Source organism: Pipra filicauda, unplaced genomic scaffold, assembly GCF_003945595.2.
Source record: "Pipra filicauda isolate LSUMZ 115617 unplaced genomic scaffold, ASM394559v2 scaffold47_size6085603_pilon, whole genome shotgun sequence".
Classification (NCBI taxonomy): domain Eukaryota; kingdom Metazoa; phylum Chordata; class Aves; order Passeriformes; family Pipridae; genus Pipra; species Pipra filicauda.
The window spans coordinates 4279142-4299752 of record NW_024104620.1 but is presented as its reverse complement, the minus strand read 5'-3'; the positions used below and the strand labels follow the sequence as shown (position 1 = coordinate 4299752).

Here is a 20611-nt window from a genome sequence, read left to right as displayed (position 1 = left end):
AGGGTGGTGCCAGTTTGGATGGTGTTCTCTGCACAGCACCGTCCTGCCTCCGCAGCCTCCAAACCTGCACGACGTGGGGCTTGTGGAAAGCTGCACCCCAGCCATGGGAGGGAAGCCCCTTCTTCCCTCTCCTGGCCTCAGGTGGGCATCTCTCTTTCCCTCCTCACCCCAGGTACTCAGGTGGGGTAGGGATGATAGCTCCTCATCCCTCGGGGGAGCTCATTACCATTTCTTATGCCTCATGCATTTGGGTGAAGCGACACAAAAAGCCCAATCAAATTATTAATGCCAGCACAAGCCTCCAGAAATGCTACCCAAGCCAGTGGAGTTGCTCCAAAATGACACCAGTCTGGACCTCCTGGCAACCAAGCACTGACCAAGGTGGGCTGTCAGTCCCTGACCTTCTGCTGGTACCTCAGGGCTCCAACCTTCGCTCCCTGTGCCAACACACACGAGCCAGTCGGGCTGTCCCTTAAAGCACTCACAGCCTTTGCAGGCACGATGAAGTGACAGAAAACCAAAAACAAGGAGTAAAAAAGTCCCACAGAGACGAAGCTGACACCAGAGTGGTGGCCAGGCTGGATTCTGGCTCCTGGGCTGGGCTTGCAGCACAGAGCCTGCTCGGTGCAGCAGTGACAGGAGCACTGCACCTCCTCCTCAGGCTGGGCTCGGATTCCACGCAATCATCACCCCAATTTTAATCAATCTGGGGACATATTGCTCCCTTACAACTATAATTAGAGCTAGGCTGAATATCTTTTTCCAACACTATGAACTCCAAGGTTATTTAACAAGACCAAATCAATCGGCTTCCCTAACGTTCCACCTGGAGTTAAACATGTACCAAAAGGAAGTCATGAGGGGAGGAATATGCAAAGACTGCAGTCTTTCCCAGAGTCCTTTCCTGCCCCCTCTTTGCCACAGTGATGGAGACAGTCAGCACATTTTCTGCAGATCAATACTGCACGTGAATGTGACCACCACTCCAATTACTGCCTCAATTACTCCTGCACACCTACCCCTTCACCAAAGAAACACCCTGCAAGTGCTGCCCCTTGGAATGGCACCTGTGGGAAATCATTAACCCACTAATTTGAAATCAATTTAAAGTCCATTTGCCTAATGACATGAGCACTGTAAATTACCTATAAATTGTTAATTTATGAGAAAATGACATCAGAATTTTTGTTTTATTAATTGGCTTTTCCAGATGCAAGTTATTCCTAAAGCTTTATAATCCATGTCTCTTGGTGAGCAAACATTAAAACCTGCTTAATAAGACAACTTTTATGCCAAGAAAAAGAGTAAAATGAGTAAACCAGCTCTTGTGAGCACTTCAGTATAAGGGTTTATGCATTCATCCTAGCAATTAGAGAAGGAGAAGTCATAGGGAGATTGAAAAAAAGGTCCTTTGAGTGTCTGTTCACGTTCATGAACAAAATTGGTTCCAACCACATTTGCATTTTTCAGAAGCAAAATTCCTCCGAGTGCAGAAACCAACAGCAGCCCAGGTCACCTCTCCCATCATCCTCGTGCCTCCTTGGCAAGGGCTCAGCCAGGCACAGGCTGAGCTGGGAACCCACCTCTCAGCAAATATTTGAGTGACTGACTCGCTGGCCAAAGCATTTGCAGGAAATGATTGTCAGAGCCTGTGTCCAGGGACCACAGTGTGATTTCCTTGCTGATATGGTGGTATTGGAGACTAACTTTTCCTGCCTATTCCTAGTGCAGGAGGGCAGAGACCTTCTTCAGATTATTTTCTTGTTATTCCATGTACCCAGCTCCACAAAAGTTAAGTATCTCATCACTTAACTCCTGTTTCAATCTCTGACTCCAGTTGGATCTGCATCCTTCATGTCCCATGCCATTCTCCAGGTCCTGAATTTCCTTCCTACCCCAGACAGCTGCTTGGGCACTGCTCACACACCATCCACAGCCACCCACAGAAATCAAGTCCATGTGATTTCTCCACCCCATGGTAACCAGGCAACAGGGCTGTAATTTTCAAATATTGATATTTACCCACAAAAATAACCAGTGCAAAGAAATCAGAGGTTTGAGTGACCCAAAGAGCAAATACACCCGAGGAACCCACAGCTTGGTCCCAGACAGTCCCTGGGCATGGATCCACTGCACAGGAATTGCTTGGTCCCAGCACTCATCTTTACTGAACAGTCAGAAATAAAATCTCCAGATGCACAGTGACCTTGACAAGAACAAAAGAAGGGAGCATAATGATTTCAGCTGCAGTCTGATGTCCAGCAAATCTTTCAGCACTGGGTTTTCCAATTTCAGTACAATTTTAAGGGAAAAGACAGTTACAGGAGCGAGGTAATGGGAGCTCAGCAGAGCCGGCAGGAAGACAGTCAGGCAGCAGGGAGAGGCACTGCTCAGCAGTGCTTCAGAGCCCCAGTTTCCACCTGGGAAGAAAGACAAAGCCACAGGGTCTTTCCCAGATGTGTCCAGCGGTGGCTTGCAGGCCACCAGGCCAGGCTGCTTTCAGCTGTGTCTGGAGAAAGGCAAGGGAGCCCCAAAGCTGGCAGCATCACTGCTCGTTCCACCACGGTGCACACACGTGGGGTAAGCCAGCCCCACTCACTCTCTTCCCCTGACCTCTTTAGGACTTGACCCCAAAATCCCCCCAGCCAGCACGAATGCCCTCAAGAGCGCCTGTGTGCACAGAAATGAAAGCTCCATGCAGGGACCAGCCCCCCTGCACTCCAGCAGCAGCCAGCACGCACAGACAGCTCCTTTTTTTTTTGCCAAAATAGAAAGCTGCAGTCTCAAAGCTTTCCCTCTTCCATTAATGCTCTATTTAAGTTAGTCTTTGAGTCTGTCTGGATTACAAACCCATCCTCTCTCAGCAAACCCCGTTCCCAGACAGCCCTCCCCTCCCCTCTGCTAAGTAGATACTAAATATAAATATATACCCTGGGGAATGTGTTGGGAAAAAGAGGACTGGGATTTTTAAAAAGCTTCCCCGTCCTTCATCTACTCAACAAACACACAGACCAAAACAGAGCTGCTTTGTTGTTTGTTTTCAGGGCTCCCAACCGAGAGCTCATCCCTGCACGGCCATTCATCACCACGGCTCCTGCTGCACAGTGAAATGCTGGGAATGCCCTTCCTCAGGGACACACCAAGCCCCTCTGCTGCTCTCCTCCAGCAGATCCCAGCCATGCCCGGGCAGGGCAGGTGATGAATACGAGCGTGTTGAAAGAAGAGCTGCCAGATGAACGCTGGCCCTATTCCCCAATCCCCTAGTGAAACCAATCCAGTCGGAAGAATTCCTGCCTGCTGATATGCTAATAGTTTAAATGAGCTTTAATTGGTTTCCCAACGCTGCCCGTGCCACTCAGACACGGGCCCCAGCCCTCACTGCTGTCAGCCCTGCTGTGCCACACCTGCACCACCACCCAAACAGAGGAGATGCTGCTTCCCATGGGGCTCTTCTCCCTGTCCCACTTGTGCTCCGAATGTATTTATTCTGGAGTGAAATCACAGCACCGCCTGTTCTGATCATTTCACAGCTCCCATTTAAAAGAAAACACCCTTAGGGTGGGGGAGAGCCGTAAAATCCAGGTCCTTGTGCTGTCTGCTCTTGGAAGCAGCAGGGAAGGGTGCGTGGGTGAAGGTACGTGCAGAGATCAGTGAGTCACACCCCACCCTCAGCCAGCAGCTCTCCCCCCTCTGCAGCTCCTGCTGAGCCCGGTCCAAGAGCCCAGCAGAGTCTCTGCAGTTGTGGGTAATGTACCTGCACAGGCTTGAGCTTGGCTGCTGCAGCTGCAGGGACCCAGAGGGGGCTGATCAGACTCACCCACCTCTGTCCGTCAAACAGAATTCCTCCAATTTTGTGCTGGCACTAAATGAGCATTTCATTTGTTCCAGTTTTCTGCTCAGAGAGGCTGTGGCTTACAGTCCTCCATGCAGGTCACTTGAAGCAGCAGGGTGACGTGCCTGGCCCTCAGGAGGACCTCATCCCCACAAAACCATCATTTTCCTCCATGGCCTTCTGCAGTACCTTGTTCCCACTCCCCCCCTGCTTCGAGCCGTAAGCTCCCGCAGTGGCACAGCCCTCCTGGCTGGATCAGAACAGCACCGGGCAACCCACACTGCCTCATAATGAGACAACGTTACCAAGGACAAGGTCTCTGCAGTGCTCCCAGGGAACAAACCAGTTGTCCTTAGCTCTTGCTACACCCCATGTTTTTGACCAGCCACCCTCCCCTCTCTCCCCTCAAATTTCTCCCCCAGCCACCACACCCCTCCCAGAGAGGAGGGAGCATAACCAATAGCCTGATGCGAAAGCTGTTGCAGATAAGACACCAGAGAACCTCAGTGCTGTCTCTTCCCAGGTACAGTGCAAGGCCCTGCCTGGATCCCTGTGAACAGCCTCAGTTCTATGTTTATTTTTCAGTGCGATCATCAAGCAAGACAGCAAAGTGACTCGTCACCATCCATCACCAGCTTCATTGTTTAGTAATAAGATGTATTGCCCCCTTGCAGCAAAATAACACTCCAGCCAGAGCTCCCATTTGTTATGATCTGGCTGACTGGGACAGCTGTTCACGTCAATGCTGTAAACACTCCGTTTGGAGCAGAGACAGCGAGTTTTAACTGCTAATAAATGGGACAGGCTGCGAGCACACGTGAGGTGAGAGGCTGGTCACCATCCGCCTTCCCCAGCCAGGCTCTTGCAGCAGCTCCAGGCCAGGGCTGCAGCCACTGGCCCCCTTCAAACACAGCACAGGGAGTGTGGCTCTGCCTGCTGAGCTGTCCCAGCATCCAGTTAACCCTGCTGGGAGCTGCCACAGCACAGCCATCAGCACAGAGCATCCCCAAAATCCAGCTGTGAGTGGGCAGGGAGGGTTTGTTATGAGTCAGCTGGGTAAGGAGCTTTCTCAGCTCGAAGGAATGGGCTCAGAGCAGCAGTGCTGGAGGAAAAACTTACTTGTCTCCATGCATCTGGAGGAAGCTGAATCTGGTTTTCTGTAGTTGGCTTTATTAGAAACGGCCCCAGGAGAGCAGACAGAGAGGCTTTCTGGAGAGCACTGGGGGTCTTCTCTGGTAGCACACGGTGATAACCTGTGGAGGACAAAATTAGTGCTTAGTTGGGGGTCTCTGACCTGGCCTTTGTGCTTTCCAGGTTAAGGCATGCTCTTCTCTCGGGTTCATCACCAGGCTGCTCAGCCATAAAGCTCCAGAGCAGCAAAGGCCCAGCAAACCTGAGCCTCTGGCAGCAGCTGGAAGATGGTAACTGCATACTGGAGAGTGAGATCTGTCACCACACCAGATGCCTAAACGTGCACTGGGGCAGTTCAGAGTGTGATTTCTCTCCCCATGTAAAATCCAGGGCCCATCTCCTTGGGGCCATGTAAAATCCAGGCCCCAAGGAAACAGCAGCCTTCCCATATTCCCAGTGCCAAGAGCCCTGGGACACGGCGAGGGTGCTACACAAGAGCCAGCTCAGCAAGGGCAGAGCCTCTGCAGGGCAGCCCTGGATGATGCACAGGAGCCTTCCAGCAGCATCCATCAGCACATTTCACTGAGGTCACAGCCTCACACATTAGACACAGATGTCACTTCCATTTTTACATCAGGAAAAATAAAGCTTCAAGACATACAGACGCAAAGCACTCGTGACATCTCCTGGTTTATCGTCACTGTCATTCCAGGCATTCACAACAGCCTGGGTTTGTCCTTTGGCTCCCTTACAGCAGCTCCTTTGAGAGATACACGACAATGGGGGTAGAGGGCAAGTCTGCTTATTCACACCTATGTTTCTGACAAACTAAAACCCTCAGGAAGACTGCAAGGGTTAAAAAAAAAAAAACAAACAAAAACAAACTTAAAAAATCAGCCACCAGCCTCTGCAGCAGTTGACCCCCAAAGACCATACATAGGAGCACTGTGCAGAGCTAGCTCAGTAGCATTTGAAAGCAAAATAAAAAGCTGGTCTAGCTTTCCCAGAATTCAGCCAGCCCCCCAGACCGTTTCAGCTGTCTGCAAGCAGTGCTGTGTCTCTGTGCCAGAGGACATAGACTGAGTCTAAAGACAGAACAGGTAAAAGCAGCAAATGTGACCCAAGCAGCACATCTCCCCTACCTCCCCTTGAGCAGTCTGGCAGTTTAAGGAGTTTCTCTTGTGAGAAGCTTCCCCCTCTCCAAACAAAGAGCTGGAAAGAAAATCCCACAGGCAGCACTTCTTGGGCTGCCTCTCATTTAGGAAACAACCACGGGTCCAGGTGACACTCAAGGCAATGAACCATCACTCCTCACCCTCCTGTGACAAAACTACCTTATCCATCAAACACAAACCCCTTCAAGCGAAGCAGAGCAGCCGTGGCAGGCGGCTGCAAACTCATCATGCTCTTGAATGCCACCAAGGGGCAGCTCGTACCTCTCATCTCTGCCCTGAGCACGGAGCTGTTCTGACAGGCAGTGCTCAACGCCGAGGCAAACTTTTTCCACACTCAAACAACCTCTGCACAGCTGTTTGAAAAGCTCACCCTGAGTTTGCCCTACCCCACTCCCGGGGTTCAGCCTGGTTAGAGAAATAATCTCAGAGCACCTTATTTCACATGGGAGGTTCCTAATCACCCAACGCCCATCACGCTCCCAGGAGGCTGCAGAGCTCCCTGGTGTCAGTGAATGAGACATCAGTGCCCACACCTGTGGATAGGATGAGCCCAACGCAGAGCACAAGCTGCTTGTCTTCCTGCCAAACCCAGGCAAGCCACAATGCTCTCAGTGCCACTTTTCAGCTGAGCCCTTCAGCAACTGGGTGTCCTCACCCCCACCCTCATCCTGGGACTGCGAGGCTGGCACGTCTTCCACTGGAAGAGGACATGACCTGTCCTCCCTGCCCACATGCTCTCACATGGGCTACCCAAAGCAGCACCACAGCCCTTCCTCTCAGACTTACCCCCTCTTGGCTGTCCACACCTCCTTCCTGCCCAAAGTCACCCCTCACTGCTGCCTCACAACCTCCTTTTCCACAAGCAGAACCTTTCATGTTTAAGGCAGACTGTGATTCAGGCAGGCAGTAGAAATGTGTTTGTAATTTAATTTAGCCTCCTCCCTGTCCCACCACCAGAGGCTGGTGCCAGCTGCTGCCTTCCAGCCCAGCCATGGCTGGATTTACACTGCCAGGTTAATCCACACACACAACCCCAGCCAGCAAAGCAGCTTCTCTGCTTCAAATCTGGGGTTGAAACCAAGTCTTTGGCAATTTTTCTCACCCCAGCTCAAGCCACTTCAGGCTTTACTCCTATCCAGGCTCCTTCACTGCTTTTCTCCCTGTCAAAACACCCATCATGGTGCTACAAGGCTCCATGTCCCTGCCTGTTGCAGTCAATAAACTTGCTCTAACTTGAGGAAAAAAAAGGCAACAAGAAATAGGCATTGTGGGTCAACACACAGAAAAACATGAGCCACAAACTTCCCAAGTACCCACTGTTTTGGGCTCACTTGAGCTCCTGCCCTGGCTTACAGAAAGGAGAGCCTGGCACCCAGCCTCTCTGGCTTTTGCTCATCACCATCCTCAGGGTCTGGGGAGCGCATAATAACTGAATAAACAGCCAACAAGGATAAAAAAAGAGCATCCCCGAGGCACTGCTCCCCACGGGGCTGCCAGAGCTCTGGAGGAGCCACTAAGATGTGTCATCTGCGGGGTGACAAATTACCGGGGAAGGCAAGAGGGTGAGTCATCCTCTTTGACTGACCCCTGTGTCAGCTGTCAGATCGGGCAGGCTGTTCCTGAGCTACTCAGAAATGGATAACGAGCCATGTGGGGCTCTCAGGAACCAGCCGGGGGCCGAGCTCAATGCAGGGCAATGCCCTCGTAGGCACCGTCTGAGAGAGAGGGGGAGGCACCGAGCACAGCAGGGGGGAGAAAAACACCAAGGAATAAAAATAAATAAAAATCCGAAAATATTTTTTTTCTTTCTTTTTTCCTATCAGCGTGGCTGAGTCAGGCTTAAAAAGCTCCCTGTTTCTGTGCTAAGCCACCTGCAGTGGGGTTGGTTTTGGTTTGGGAAGGAGCCTGTGTGAGAAGGGGCACAGGGAGCACAGGGAGAGCCCTCAAATGCTGCTGTGGAGGTAATGGAGACCTTGCTGTGCCAGGGGCTGACAGAAGACCAAGGGGAATTTGCTGTGTGTGATAAAGACTTCACACCAGACTCGCTCACCTGGGGGGAGAGATGGGGCTCTGCCAAGTGGCAGGCAGCAGGTTTTGGAGTGTGGACCATCAGCATTAGCACGGGGGCTGAGCCAGCAGCCTGCATGGACAGGCTCCTGCAGATGGAAACACAATTCCTTCCCTCCTCTGCCAGCTTGAAATGAATAGCAAGCAGCTGTCACCCTGTGTAATCCCTCCTCCCAGCCCCTTCCCCTGTCCCAAACCCTTCCTCAGCCCAGCAGCCGTTTTCTGAGGAGCCATGGAAACTGTCCATCTCTGCCTGTGCCTGCAGCTGTCCCACCCCTTTCCTGTGCCTCCATCCCCACATTTGGCAGACCTGGGCACTCACCAGGTGGTCCTTCAGTCCTGCAAAGGGAAACCTGTGCCTCCTCTGTGGTCCACAGCCTGCACACAGCTCCCTGCCCGTGTGCCAGGCAGTGCCTGTCACACCTGCTCTTGGGGCAAAGGGTGAATTCGTAGCCAAAACCAACCCCCTTCCAGTCTTTCCTGGTGATTTCCCAATGGCAAGGTTGAGCATAAACCCTCCCCTACTGGCAACCTCCAACTTCTCATTAAAGGGAACACATTCCTCCTTCCTGTGGTTACTGATCTGAGCCTTCCTGGTATTTATTAACAGAGGTTTCACCAGAAACTTTGGCCTCACTGAAGATGTGAGGGCTGGAAATCGAGGGAGGTTTGTGCTGTCAGTGCTGTCCTTCCCAGCAGCGTTGTACCTGGGTGCCCTGTGGGCACATCCAAACGAGGGGGTGCAGGGCTCCTGGGAGGTGCAGGACAGCCCTTTGGTGCTGCAGCACAGAGAGAAACCACGACCAGAAGTTTGTGCCAGGCACGATGTGCTTTGAGAAGCTGCAGTGCTGCAGGAGCAGGCAGGTGAATCCCCTTCTCTTGGAGTCGGCACAGGACAATCTTCATGCTCTGGAAGAAGCACAGCATGGAGTGGAGGAGTAAAAAGGCTCCACAAACCTTGGCTAATGCTCCTGCTTGATCCAGTCCTCTTGCAGACCTGCGTGGGATCCTGAGCTGCCTTTTCCAGACTGCCAGCTCTTCTGGATGTGATAAATTGGCTTCCAGAGGCTCGATTTCAGCAGTAGAAGCAGCCAATCTTGTGCCTGTTGGGAACTGGTTCTGTGGCCTCTTTCCCACTGCCTTCCTCACACCCAGCACAGATCCTGCCAGTGCCACTCTGGCTGTCACTGCGTGAACGGCGACGCGGGGACGAGTGAGGGATCCAAACGTGAGAATGTCAAAATCTTTTATTTACAACAGTCTCCAAAAATCAAGGAACACTGAAAATAGTGAGGGTAGGAGACGACTTACAAAAGGAACACGCGTACATCAGGAATTGTGCTACATCACTCTGAGGACTGACACTCTAAGGTCTGCACACGACGTGGTGAAACGGCAGTGCCCTCCCTCCCTCTGTCCTCGGGGTGCTCACACCTCTTCTCCCCTTGGATTTTGGACCATCCTCCCTCCCATTTGTTCTGCTGGCCCCTGCAAACCTTTCTGCTCATTCTCTTGTTGCTCTAGTCCTGGCCATTGCCCCCCCCTTCCATCCTCTGCCCAAAGGAGGAGTGGAGAGGAGAAAGCCAAACAACTCTGTCCTCAGGATGGAGACAGGCCTTGAAAGCCTGTTAGTTCTGGGACCCTGGCTGCTAAGCCAGGGCAGAGCAGTTAGCAGAGGCCTTTGAAAAATCTCTGAACTATGGCCTGTGTGCTATCTGGGGTGAGCAGTGATTTCAGAAGAAATAGCCAAGAGACTGTGAATTTGTCTTCCCTGGCTGCAAATCAATCTGCACAGTGGACAGTGTGGGAGGATTTATATGTGTCATGGGGTTAAATAAAAGGCCTTTTGTAACCTTGCAGGAGGGTAGGCTGCTCTGGTATGAAAATTCAGTGGAGGACAAGCTAAAAGAATTAGACACTGTGACATAAAGCAACATCCCAGTTTGCTCCAGCAGAGACAAAGCCAGGGTCTCTGGAGAACCATTGCATCCAGACTACTGTGTCAGTGGTCCCAGTAGCTCTCTAAACATGCCATGTGTCCTTCTCCTTCGTGATATTTCTCAGGCTGCCTTTGCTCTGACACAGTTTCAGATCCAGCAGGGATTGAGAAACACAGCCCAGCTCAGCCACTGATCCCTTTCAGAACCTGCAGCCTTGGCAGTTGGTGAGTTCAGTGGCCAAACCTGATGGCCCAGTTGCCCAAACCCTCAAGAGGCACCATAACATAAAGAAACAGAGTGAGGAGTTCCTTCTTCTGACACTGATCTTTGCACATCACAGCAGCTCTGTTCCACCTTGCTCCAAAGCTGAAGTGGACATGGCTGTTGAGAGCAGGGACTCTCTCCCCAAGTGTCCACAGCCACAAGGAGCCCTGAACTCACTCAGCAGCTCCACTGAAGATAAAGAGCAGCCACACCAGCTCTGTGCATGAGTCACGGAGCTTCAGCACTGGGGAGAGAACTCCTGGGCAGGACAGGACCTGCTCTGTTCTGCAGGAGACTGCACTGACCCCCCTCCTGAAACATTAACTTTTCAGAACTTAACCCTCAAAACACCATTTACTAGAAATAAAGGAGTGGGCAGTTAACAGGCACATTCCCCTGCCATGTGCTCTAACTGAGAACTCACGTATGGTTCCTTTTAATTGCAGCAAGATTGTTTTGAAATGGAAAATCAGAGCACTCTCTTCCAAGTAGGGCTGGTCTGATGTGTTCTACTGTTTAAAAACATCAAAACTGGCAGGTTTGTGTGAAGCAGTTCAACTCCCTGGCTTCCTCTGTCTGAGAAATTTTCCCTGAGACTTCTCCATCCACTTTCAGTCCAGACTCTGTGAGCACCTCAGGCATGAGCTGCTACCACGGAGCAGACTGAACCTTGCTCAGCAAGACAAGGGGGCCCAAGAGATGGTCTGGGAAACAGAGGAGTCATCAGAGGAAGAAGATAGGCAGAAATGTGGGAGGAATCGATTTAGGCTGAGCATCTGCTCCTGGAACAGTACCAGACAGATGAGGCCTTGTTTTTTATTGCTACAAGCATCTGCCTCAGAGCACCAATTCCCAGCAGGGCTGTCAGTCCCACCTCCACATTTGCTCAGATAAAGCCATCCCTTTTCTTACCTCTATAATTTTATGGATATTTTGTAATCACAGGGAGGACACTGCCTACGTGGAAATGGATGTATACATCTGCTCCTGATTTATTGTCTCCACAGATGCTTGGGAAGATCTGGATGTTGTAAGTGGGCCCCACCTCTAAGCCTCTTTCACTCCACTGCACGTGGAGAAAGCACCAGCCACCCTGACCACAGAGGTGTGCAGAGGGAAGTGGTGATGGGGCAAATGACTGGTTAGATCTTAAGACAAGTGTCATGACTGTGTTTAGTCACTACCAACATCCAATGAGTCCTTGCAGTGAAAAACGTCACCTAAGATTATCTCCTGACTTTTCTGCCATCCTGCTACAACCTGGTGTAAGCTCCTCTTCCTCTCCTTGCCTCAGTTTCCTTGCTGGGGAGGCACAACCTCCTCAGTATGCCTTGGTGAACCATCTGCTGCAGCTCTGCACTTATCTTGGTGTCTCCTGCTCCTTTCTGAGTAATTCCAGCCATTGCTTTCCCAGTATTACCTTGAACAGTCAAGGGCAAGGTGATGCCCTGCTCCTGCCAGTGCCAGCCAGCCCTTCTGCATGGAGGGAGCTGGGCTGGCCAGAGAATAGGAGGCAAAATCAGAGCTTGTCCTTTTCCCTGCCTGCTCCAGAAAACAGGATGGATCTTGTCATGTACCAAGAACTCTGTTATTTTCGTCTGCAGATCAGACACTGCCAGATCAGACCCAGGAGACATAAAAGGTTTCCCACTACTTTGAAATTAATCTTTGCCTTCCAAGAGTGGCTGAGTGAATGTTCCCAGCATGGTGTGTCCAGAGTCCTGCTGGAGGTGGGGGGCTTATGTAGCCTCTTTATAGTGAGCATAAATGTGGGACACCAGGGGCTGAAATGGGCTTTCAACTTTGCAGGATTCAAAGCACATCTATGCCTTGTCCTAAAGGCCTTTCAAGTTTCCTCAGGCTCACTGAAGGAGAAACTTCCTCTAAGGGTGCCCTCAGCACCTTATTCTCTTCTCTGGTGACCTGGAAATATCCAGCAGCTTTAATCACCCCAATGAGGTTGAAGTCTTTGCCAAGTTCAGGTCAGGTCACCAGCCAGAGCATCTTTGGCAGCAGCAGCAGGGCTACCTCGCTCTCCCCTGCAGCACCTGCACAGCCACACATGTCCCAGGGGGCTGTGTATCATCAGCACCCTGCCCTCTCTGCTCACTGCCACTCAGGAGTGCTCAGGGCACCACCAGGAGTTAAACCTGGAGCCCAGATGTAGGGAAAAGCATGGCTTACAGGTCAAGGATTGGGTTGGACTGTGCACAGCAGCCATCAAAGCAGCACAGCTTAAGCACAGTTGAAAATCCTTCCCAGAACCATTTATTCATGGGCACGGGGTTCATTATGCAGGAGCTGGTGCAGATCAGAGGTAGGTGCCAGGGAACATTTAACACTTTGCAGAAAGGGGTGACTCAGCTGCACATGGGATAGTGAGGAGAAACCAGGTGTGCTCTGCTCACGCTCTCACCAACCTCACTGCCTGCAGCAGGATTGCTCTGGCAATCTCTGGCTTCCCCCTGGAATCAACAAAAGTCCTGTCCTGTCACTCCTCTCTCCAGCTGACGCCTTGGGGAACCTACTTTAGAAACAGGCATTTGACCCAGTTCCCCAGAGGTGACATGATGTGAAGGTGTAAGAGGGATCAGAGCAGGGATGCACTGAGCCAAGCAGAAGCAGCTGCTGGTCTCTCAAGCAGCACAGGCCCCAAAACTTGGCTGGAAATGGGCTTCCTGGAAATTCCATCTTAGAAAGGGGGTTTGATCCAGACAGAGAACACAAAGCCACCAGGGACATGGAATCTGCAAAGAAATGGAGTCAGGCTCCTTCCTGGCCACGTCCCTCTATATCCCTGTAGATAATGGTTAATGTATCTCCCTGTGGGCCCGACCCTTCCCTTCTGCTGAGGACCAGCTGTGCTGCATATCAATGCACACTTAGCTATTTCAATTTTTAAAATATGATAGAACCAGTGATGCTTAAAATGTACTTGTTAATGGCACCAGTTTGCGATTTCATTTTACTTTAATATAAACCATCTGCTCGGAGCAGGCGGCAGCTGCAGCTCCTCTGCCCTCGTGTCCCCACACAGGAGGATGCTGTGCATGGCACCTCCTGTGCAGAGGATGCTGTGCATGGCACCAGGTATGGGCTCCACCTGGGTAACCCAGGGGTTTCCTGGTCCTCAGAGTAAGAGCTGACTGCAGTGACCAAAGGGCTGTTTCCTCTCCACCATGAAGGGCAGAGGCAGTGACTGGTGAGGTGACCAGGAGGGACTGGGCATTGATGTTGCCTTGGCCTCACTACTGAGAGGAAGGAGGGGAGGGCAGGCTTTTGATGGCTGTTCACAGACCCAAGAGACTCCAGCAAAAGGTGCTCTGCCCCCTCAGAAAGAAGGGGAAAGCCATGTGTCCCAACGCCCTCCCTGAATGATGAAAGAAGGTGGTGCCACCCAGCACCTCTAATCTGGATCCCACAATGACACCCATGAGAGCTCCTGTGCAGTGAGTTCACTGCTGGTCTGGCTTGAGTACAGGTAAAGGACCAGATAATGCTGTTCTCCAGGCCTTTCCAACAGCTCACTGCTGTTCTTGAAGGCTCAGGTAGAGAGGCACAGGCTTGGAGTGGGGGTAGGACATCACCTCAAGAGCCATCGTTGCAATGCTGACCCTGGACAAGGGGAGGGAAGAGACAGAGGGAAGTGTTTTTTAAAGGATCAGATGGCCTTCCCAACTTCTCCCCTTTTAGCTTTGCGGTTCCAGAAAGCTCTGTTGGCTAAAAAAAAAAAAAAAAAGAAATTTAAAAGAAGAAGATAAGAAAAAAAGAAAAGAAAAGCAGAAAGAAAACTGAGAGAAGGAGACCTCTTCCCCTCCTACTCACGGGCTGAGGTATTCCCTGGGCAGCCCTCACTGTCCGTCATCCATCCGTCACTACCCAAAATAAATACAAGTTTAGAGCAAAACTCATTAGAAAATAAAGTGCATCTGGAGTTGAAAAACTTCCGGGAAAAAAAGGGGATTTTTTTCCTCTTTTGTTTTCTTTACAAAAAATATCCTTTAAAAAGAAAAGAAAAAAAGAAAGGGAGAGCAAGAGGACAGAGGCTCCCGGCCTGGGTTCTACAGGGCTGTCCCGTTGGGGAGAGGGATCTTAAACCCGCTCTTGAGCAGGGCGAGGCAGACGCAGAGGCCCAGCAGGCCGGCCAGGAGCACCCCCAGCACGGCCTTGAGGCAGGAAGTCCTGCTGCGGGTGAAGGTGCCGGGGCCCATGATGCTGAGCAGGGCCGTGCTCACAGTCAGCGTGTACACGATGGACACCCCCGTGTTGAGGGCCACGATCTTCCCGAACTTGGCGAAGGGGGCGATGATGCAGAAGAAGAGCGGGACGGTGGCGATGACGGTGGTGACGGCGCTGGACACGATGGCCACCCCCACGTGCCGCACGGCCTCCACGGTCCTCCACTGCCGGCACGCCCGGGGGTCCTGGGGGAGGGAGAGTGGGGTGAGGGCACAGCAACACGGGGCTGCACTCACAGCTTAGGCTTTGAATCACAGGGTCAGCTGGGCTGGAAAAGACCTCTGAGGTCATCGAGTCCAACCTTTGACCCGACGCCGCCTTGTCAACTCGACCACGGCACCAACACCAAGTGCCACATCCAGGCTCTGCTTAAACGCCTCCAGGGATGGTGACTCCACCACCTCCCTGGGCAGCCCATTCCAGTGTCAGATCACTCTCTCTGTAAAGAATTTCTTCTTAATGTCCAACCTAAACCTCCCCTGGTGCAGCTTAAGACTGTGCCCTCTTGTCCTACTGCTGGTTCCCTGGGAGAAAAGCCCAACCCCTGCCTGGTTCCCCCATCCTGTCAGAGAGTTGTAGAGGTGGCTTAGCTTGTGAAATCCCAGTCCATGACAAAGCACACCTTGGACAGTTCATTCAGTCTCTGAGCCCACTGGACAAACAGCCACAGGGTTGTTTGTCAACAATCCAGCAAAGCCTGTTGGATTTTGTGCCTCCTTTGCACCACGTCAGGCTGATTGCTGGGCCTGCACGACACAGGTGCTGTGTGCAAGCATGGGACCTGGCATCAGGGATCCCAAGGTTTTGTGTGGTCTCCATCTTCCCAAAAAGACAAAGCTGTTAAGGAGGCCATAAAAAAGCTGGAGGTCCAGCACAGCACAGCAATTTGCAGAGGTTATAGGAGGAGTGTAGGGCTGTTCCAGCACAGACTGTCTTCACTTGGACGTGAAAAGGGGTTGCTTTGGGCACAGCTGTGGCCAGCAAGAAAGGGACCCTCAGCTGGGTTTACTGTACTCAGGCACACAATCTCACAGTCTGAGCAGTCGGCTGGACAAGCAGCAAACACCCTCAGGGTGCTGTGAGGGTGGTGGGACATGTCCCCCCTTGCCTGTGGTGGGTCCTGCATCCCAGGCAAGTGGCACAGAGGGCACAAGAGGAACCAAGGCAAGGCTCTAGGAAGAGCAGAACTCACCTCTGCCTGGTGCAGTGGCAGGTTCTCCCCTGCCAGCAGGTAGCCCTCCACCAAGTGCACACAGTAATCCACAGAGGAGCCAACGAGGATGGAGAGGGAAATGGCCTCCACAGCTCCCATTTCCCAGCCAGACCAGTACATGATGGTCACCACCAAGCAGACGACCCCTGTGTGAAGAAGGTGATGTCAGGCAAATGTCAAGGACTCCAGGACTGCTGGCCAGGCCCACTGATACCAGTCAATCCCCAGGGAGTTTGGGATTGTATCCCTCAGGTCTGCATGCCGGCCAGAGTCCTGTACACACTCCTGCTACAGAGGAAAACACTTCCCTCACCTTCCCTTGCCACAGGGACCATTCCATAAGGCAATCAGACCTGCTGGGGCTAGTGGAGCACCCAGATAAATCAGACTGATGCCAATCTAGACTAATTCTTGCTAAATGAATCCAAGCCCAGGCAGGCATGTGTGTGCACAGGCACTACAGGGAAGTGAGCCCCTTGTTTTGCTTGCTGGAGTTACACACACTGTTACTTTTTTAAAGGCAAGAATGGTGTTTGTTTGTGAGTCATGTGTGGGAGAGTAAGTGGTTTCAAAATGATAGATTTGATTTTTAAACTGAGAAGTTTAGCAACACACTTAGACCACAATGTCGCCAAATCACCAGTCAGGGAGAGGGAACTATTTACAAATTTGCTTCAAATACTAACAAAACTACTAAAATATTCAGCTTTTAACATCTCCCACTGCTTGGAAACAGCAGCCATGGTGCAGATTCTTGGGAAGTAATGCAATTGTTATTCAAAGCATGTGGGACTTAATCACATTATTATACATAACAGGCAGGGATGGCATTTGTGTAGCTAAAACCCTTATTTAAACAAATAGAAGGGATTGTGTAGATAAAACACACTGGGAATTAGGCACACAAATCTACTTTCCCAATGAGGTCCCTGTGCATTTGTTGAGAGTTTCTTCTGTTCACTTAGCAAGTCCATTCTCCAGGACTGACTCCTGGAAAGCCAGAGGGGTTTACACAGCGTAAGAACAATTCACTTCAAGTCACCTGAGACTCAGCAGTGCCACAACGCACCAACTGCAGACTGAGTGAAAGCCTGGCACATTGGAATTGGCATTTTTACCTAAGATGCTGAGCAGCACTGGCAGCAGGAGGAGGATGTGTGTGGTGAACACGGCCACTGCAGCCACACAGATGACCAGAGAGAGGACAAGACCATACAGGGCACTCTGCACTCCTGGAAGAGAAGAGACAGCTGTTTGGATCCTGGAAGGTGACAGCTGCATGAGAAAGGCACCATGTCCCTGCTGGCAAGGGACTCACACTGGGGGAGATGGGGGGGAGAGAATGAGAGTGGAAAGAAGGTTATCAGCTTCTTGGATCTCACATCAGCAGGACTGATTTTCCTGGGCTCTGACTAGGATTTTGACAGTACACATTGCTTGGGGCAGGAACAGGCTTTAGGATTTTGCACAGCAATGGCAAGAGACTGAAGATATAACCCAGGCCCACCAGATGGGACAGAGTGTGCTATGAAGATGTATCAGAGAGTGGGTTCCCAAGGAGAGAAACATGGCAGTCACTTGCCTATAATCTCCATGAAAATCTGCTTCCAGTGCTCACAGGTCTGGAAGCCGTGCCGGAGAGCAGAGCCCTCTGGGAAGAGCTGGAGTTGCTGCTGCAGGAATGTCTCCCATTTCAGGTAGTCAGCATAGGTCTGGAAGGATGACTTCCCCTTGTAGGTTGTCTGTAACAAGAAGAACTTGTTACTGGTGCCCTGCTCTTCTTGTGTGGCAAGGGGGGAGGCAGAACAAGCCAGCTGGAGTTGGCAGCACCAGGCAGAACTGGCAGTGGCATCTGCGCAAATCTGCCACCAGCTTTTTGCCTGAGCCAACTGTGGCACAAACAGCCACTTCTTACAACTTGTGAGTGCAGGTATCTGTCTGCAACAAGGCACAGACACTGATAAACTCTAAGTTATGGCTGCAAATGAAAGTGGCCAGTGCAGAAAGAGCAGAGCTAAACCCCCAGAAGTCACAAGAATAAACTGTCACCAGGACAGATGGCGATGCCATGTGCTCACCGATTCAAATGCCATGGAGATCCACTGCACCTTCCCATCCTTCACCCCCACTGCCCCATGAGAGAGCTGTCCAGGCAGCAGGTTTGGCTCTGGGATGTTCTTGCACTCAGGGTGCAACATCTGCAGAAAGGAGGAGATGCTGTAACCTGGAGAGAAAGAAAGAGCAAGGGATGGAGAGCAGCACAGGGAATGGAAGCACACTGGAGCAGGGGGATAAAAAAAAACAAAACCAAAACCCACCAAACCAAAACCCACAACCAGCAACCCAAAAAGAGAACCCCAAGAGGAAGCTGCAGGCCCCATTTGTCAGCTGTTGCTTCCCCTTGCCACTCTGGTTTGCCAAAGCCCTGGAGGTCTCAGCATCAGAGCCCTCAGCTGCTGTATTTTGAAGGGACATTCCATGCTATCAGCACGGGACAGGACACTGCCACTGCTGTCTGTCCCCAGCTGTCAGGAAGCAGCACAAACAGCAAGTGCTGAGGGCTGTCTGCAGGGATTTTTTTCCAGACATGAGATTGGCTTTTGGCCTGAAGCCAACATGCACTTCCTAGGCTCAGCTCCACAACCTGGTGACCTCTTTAAGTTGGGAAATCTGGGCATTGGTCAGGTATGCAAAGCCATAGACACAGTAACCTCACTGCAGTGAGATCAGGTGTGATTTGATGGTTACTCAGGAGCTACCAAGAAGATATTTACTGATTTGAAAGATTAAAGCGTATCACAAGCAATACCCATGACTGGAAAGAACAGATGCAATTCTGTTCTTATCTGCCTGGATTAAATCCCAAAGAACACGCCTTTGCGGTGTCTTTGGCGTCAAAGAGGCCGTTTTTCTTTCTCATGTCCCCAAAAGCACAACCAAGGGCATGTTCTAGAAGGGCCAAGCTGCCTTGGGAAGAAAAGGAGGCAGCAAGCAGCAGCCACCCTCTGTGGTTTGCAGTTGAGGAGCTCAGCTCAAGCAAGCCCTGCTGCAGGCAGGAGTTAGTCCAACCTACCCGAGGGCAGGCACTGAGCCCCTCCAGGCTTCACCAGCTCCTCGTTGCTGGCGATGGCTTTGCAGAGGCGGCACAGGTTGCCAATCTCTTTGAAGAGGTCGAAGCTGTCATCGTAGATAACGCTGCCCTTTCACAAGGAGACACAACAACAGGAGCACCACACGTGAGGCACACACACAGCCACTGGCACGAGGAGGCAGAAACCGAGTCCTCTCCTGGCTACACAGCCTGGGCCCAGCTTGCACAGACCACAGGAAACCCACCAGACATCTTTGCCTTACCAGATAACCCCGGAAGAAGCTACATGTCCTGCCCACCCCACAAAAGTCAGGCAGTACAACAGAAACACATAAATGAACAGCCCCCATGCCATGCCCAAAGCCATTAGGGTCTGCCTAAGCAGCAGCTCTGAATCCCTAGAAGTGCCCAGCACAAAACTCCACCTTTCTGCCCATCCCACTGCCTACATTTCTCACTGCCCTTTCCAAAGGGAACAGGCAAAGGCTGATTCTGCACAGTGCCCCCAAATCAGAGGGCAGAAAGAACAGCAGAAAGCTGAAGTGCATCAGCCAAGGGACAAGAGCTAAGCATAATTTTCCTGGGGAAAGGCTGTGAATGTGTCAAGATATCAGATCTGGGAGATAAAGCTGTTCCAAGAAAAGTCACATTTAGTAACTGTTCTCTAGAGTAATTTATTTTTATTCTTTCACATTAGTATCTCATAGCAAGATAAACAATTATAGAAAAACACCAGTTCCCTCAGTCTTGAATTTGAGGTGAGATTTCATACTGAGCTCAAGATGGGTTTATTTCTAAAGTCCTCAGGAAAGCCAGATTTCGACTCAAAATTAGAAGGTTATATATTGCACTCAAAGAGATTTTCTGGAAAGTCCGAGGTGTTTTCAGTAAGGGCTTCTTGACCTCCATTATTTGTCAATTTGCTAGAACAGAAGTGTACTTTTGGCTCATCACAGCGCTGCCAACTCTGCTCCTCCACCTGTCTGGATGGCTGGGCTACCTGCCTGGGCTGTGAGGATTAACTAGACCCCACCCAGAGGGGCTGTCCCACCCCCCGGGCTGTGTGTACCATGTCTCCGATGACGTGGTTGTCCGGGCGCCTCGTGCGGTTGACGCCCCTGATCCCGAACACCACGAACACCATGGCTCCCGTGTCCACCAGCGGCCGCACCGCCGGCTTCCCACAGCCCGTGTTCATGCACGGGTTAAACCCGGACGTGGCTGATGGCTTCGCCCTGGGTGCTGCTGCTGCCAAACACAAGGAAAGGTTGGTTACGTTAGATGGCCAGAGAGCTCCGACTCCCTGGATCTGACAGCCAGGAGGGAATCATCAGCTCACCTTTCTCACTGGGAACGTACAGGATGCCTTTGGTGGGTCCATCCGGGCTCGAGCTGAGCAGGCAGCCCGGGGGTGCCACACACACTCGGCCGTGGTAGGGGGGCTTGTGCGACTGAGCAAAGTACAGCTTCCTGTGCAGCAAAGAAAGTTTGTTAAGGGGGACCAGAGGTAGTGAGAATGATTTGCCAAAGCATTACGTGGAAACAGGCGTTCTCAGGGGCAGAAGGAAAGGGAAAGGTGAGCATCTCCAGGCCTGGATCCCTAGCCATTGCATATTGTGTGCTGCCCATGCAGCCCAAGAGTTCAGGTGGGCAAGGACA

At 51.5% G+C, this 20611-nt stretch overlaps 1 protein-coding gene and 1 long non-coding RNA gene across 10 annotated transcripts in view; both read right to left on the bottom strand.

The window, feature by feature from the left end:
* LOC113995898 overlaps nt 1–8892 on the bottom strand; it is a 54783-nt gene extending 45891 nt beyond the window's left edge. The window contains exons 1-2 of one of the 2 annotated variants that reach the window (XR_003543556.2): nt 8528–8892; nt 4952–5085 (exon numbers count right to left, since the gene is read on the bottom strand). This is a non-coding gene — a long non-coding RNA (uncharacterized LOC113995898). Of the gene's footprint in view, nt 1–4951; nt 5086–6105; nt 6177–8527 lie in introns of those variants that run through there. The other variant, XR_005565448.1, reaches the window with a different exon arrangement.
* A 542-nt stretch (nt 8893–9434) lies between these two features.
* The window catches only part of DISP3 (dispatched RND transporter family member 3), a 39391-nt gene continuing 28214 nt past the window's right edge, over nt 9435–20611 (bottom strand). For 7 of the 8 annotated variants that reach the window (XM_039386320.1, XM_027736387.2, XM_027736382.2 and 4 more), the window contains 8 exons: nt 20292–20422; nt 20022–20200; nt 18935–19061; nt 17940–18085; nt 17444–17603; nt 16980–17093; nt 15841–16007; nt 9435–14833 (listed from right to left, as the gene is read on the bottom strand). In XM_039386320.1, the coding sequence (XP_039242254.1) occupies nt 14471–14833; nt 15841–16007; nt 16980–17093; nt 17444–17603; nt 17940–18085; nt 18935–19061; nt 20022–20200; nt 20292–20422 (1387 nt within the window). In that variant the 3' untranslated portion in view covers nt 9435–14470. The remainder of the gene's footprint in view (nt 14834–15840; nt 16008–16979; nt 17094–17443; nt 17604–17939; nt 18086–18934; nt 19062–20021; nt 20201–20291; nt 20423–20611) is intronic. The other variant, XM_039386321.1, reaches the window with a different exon arrangement.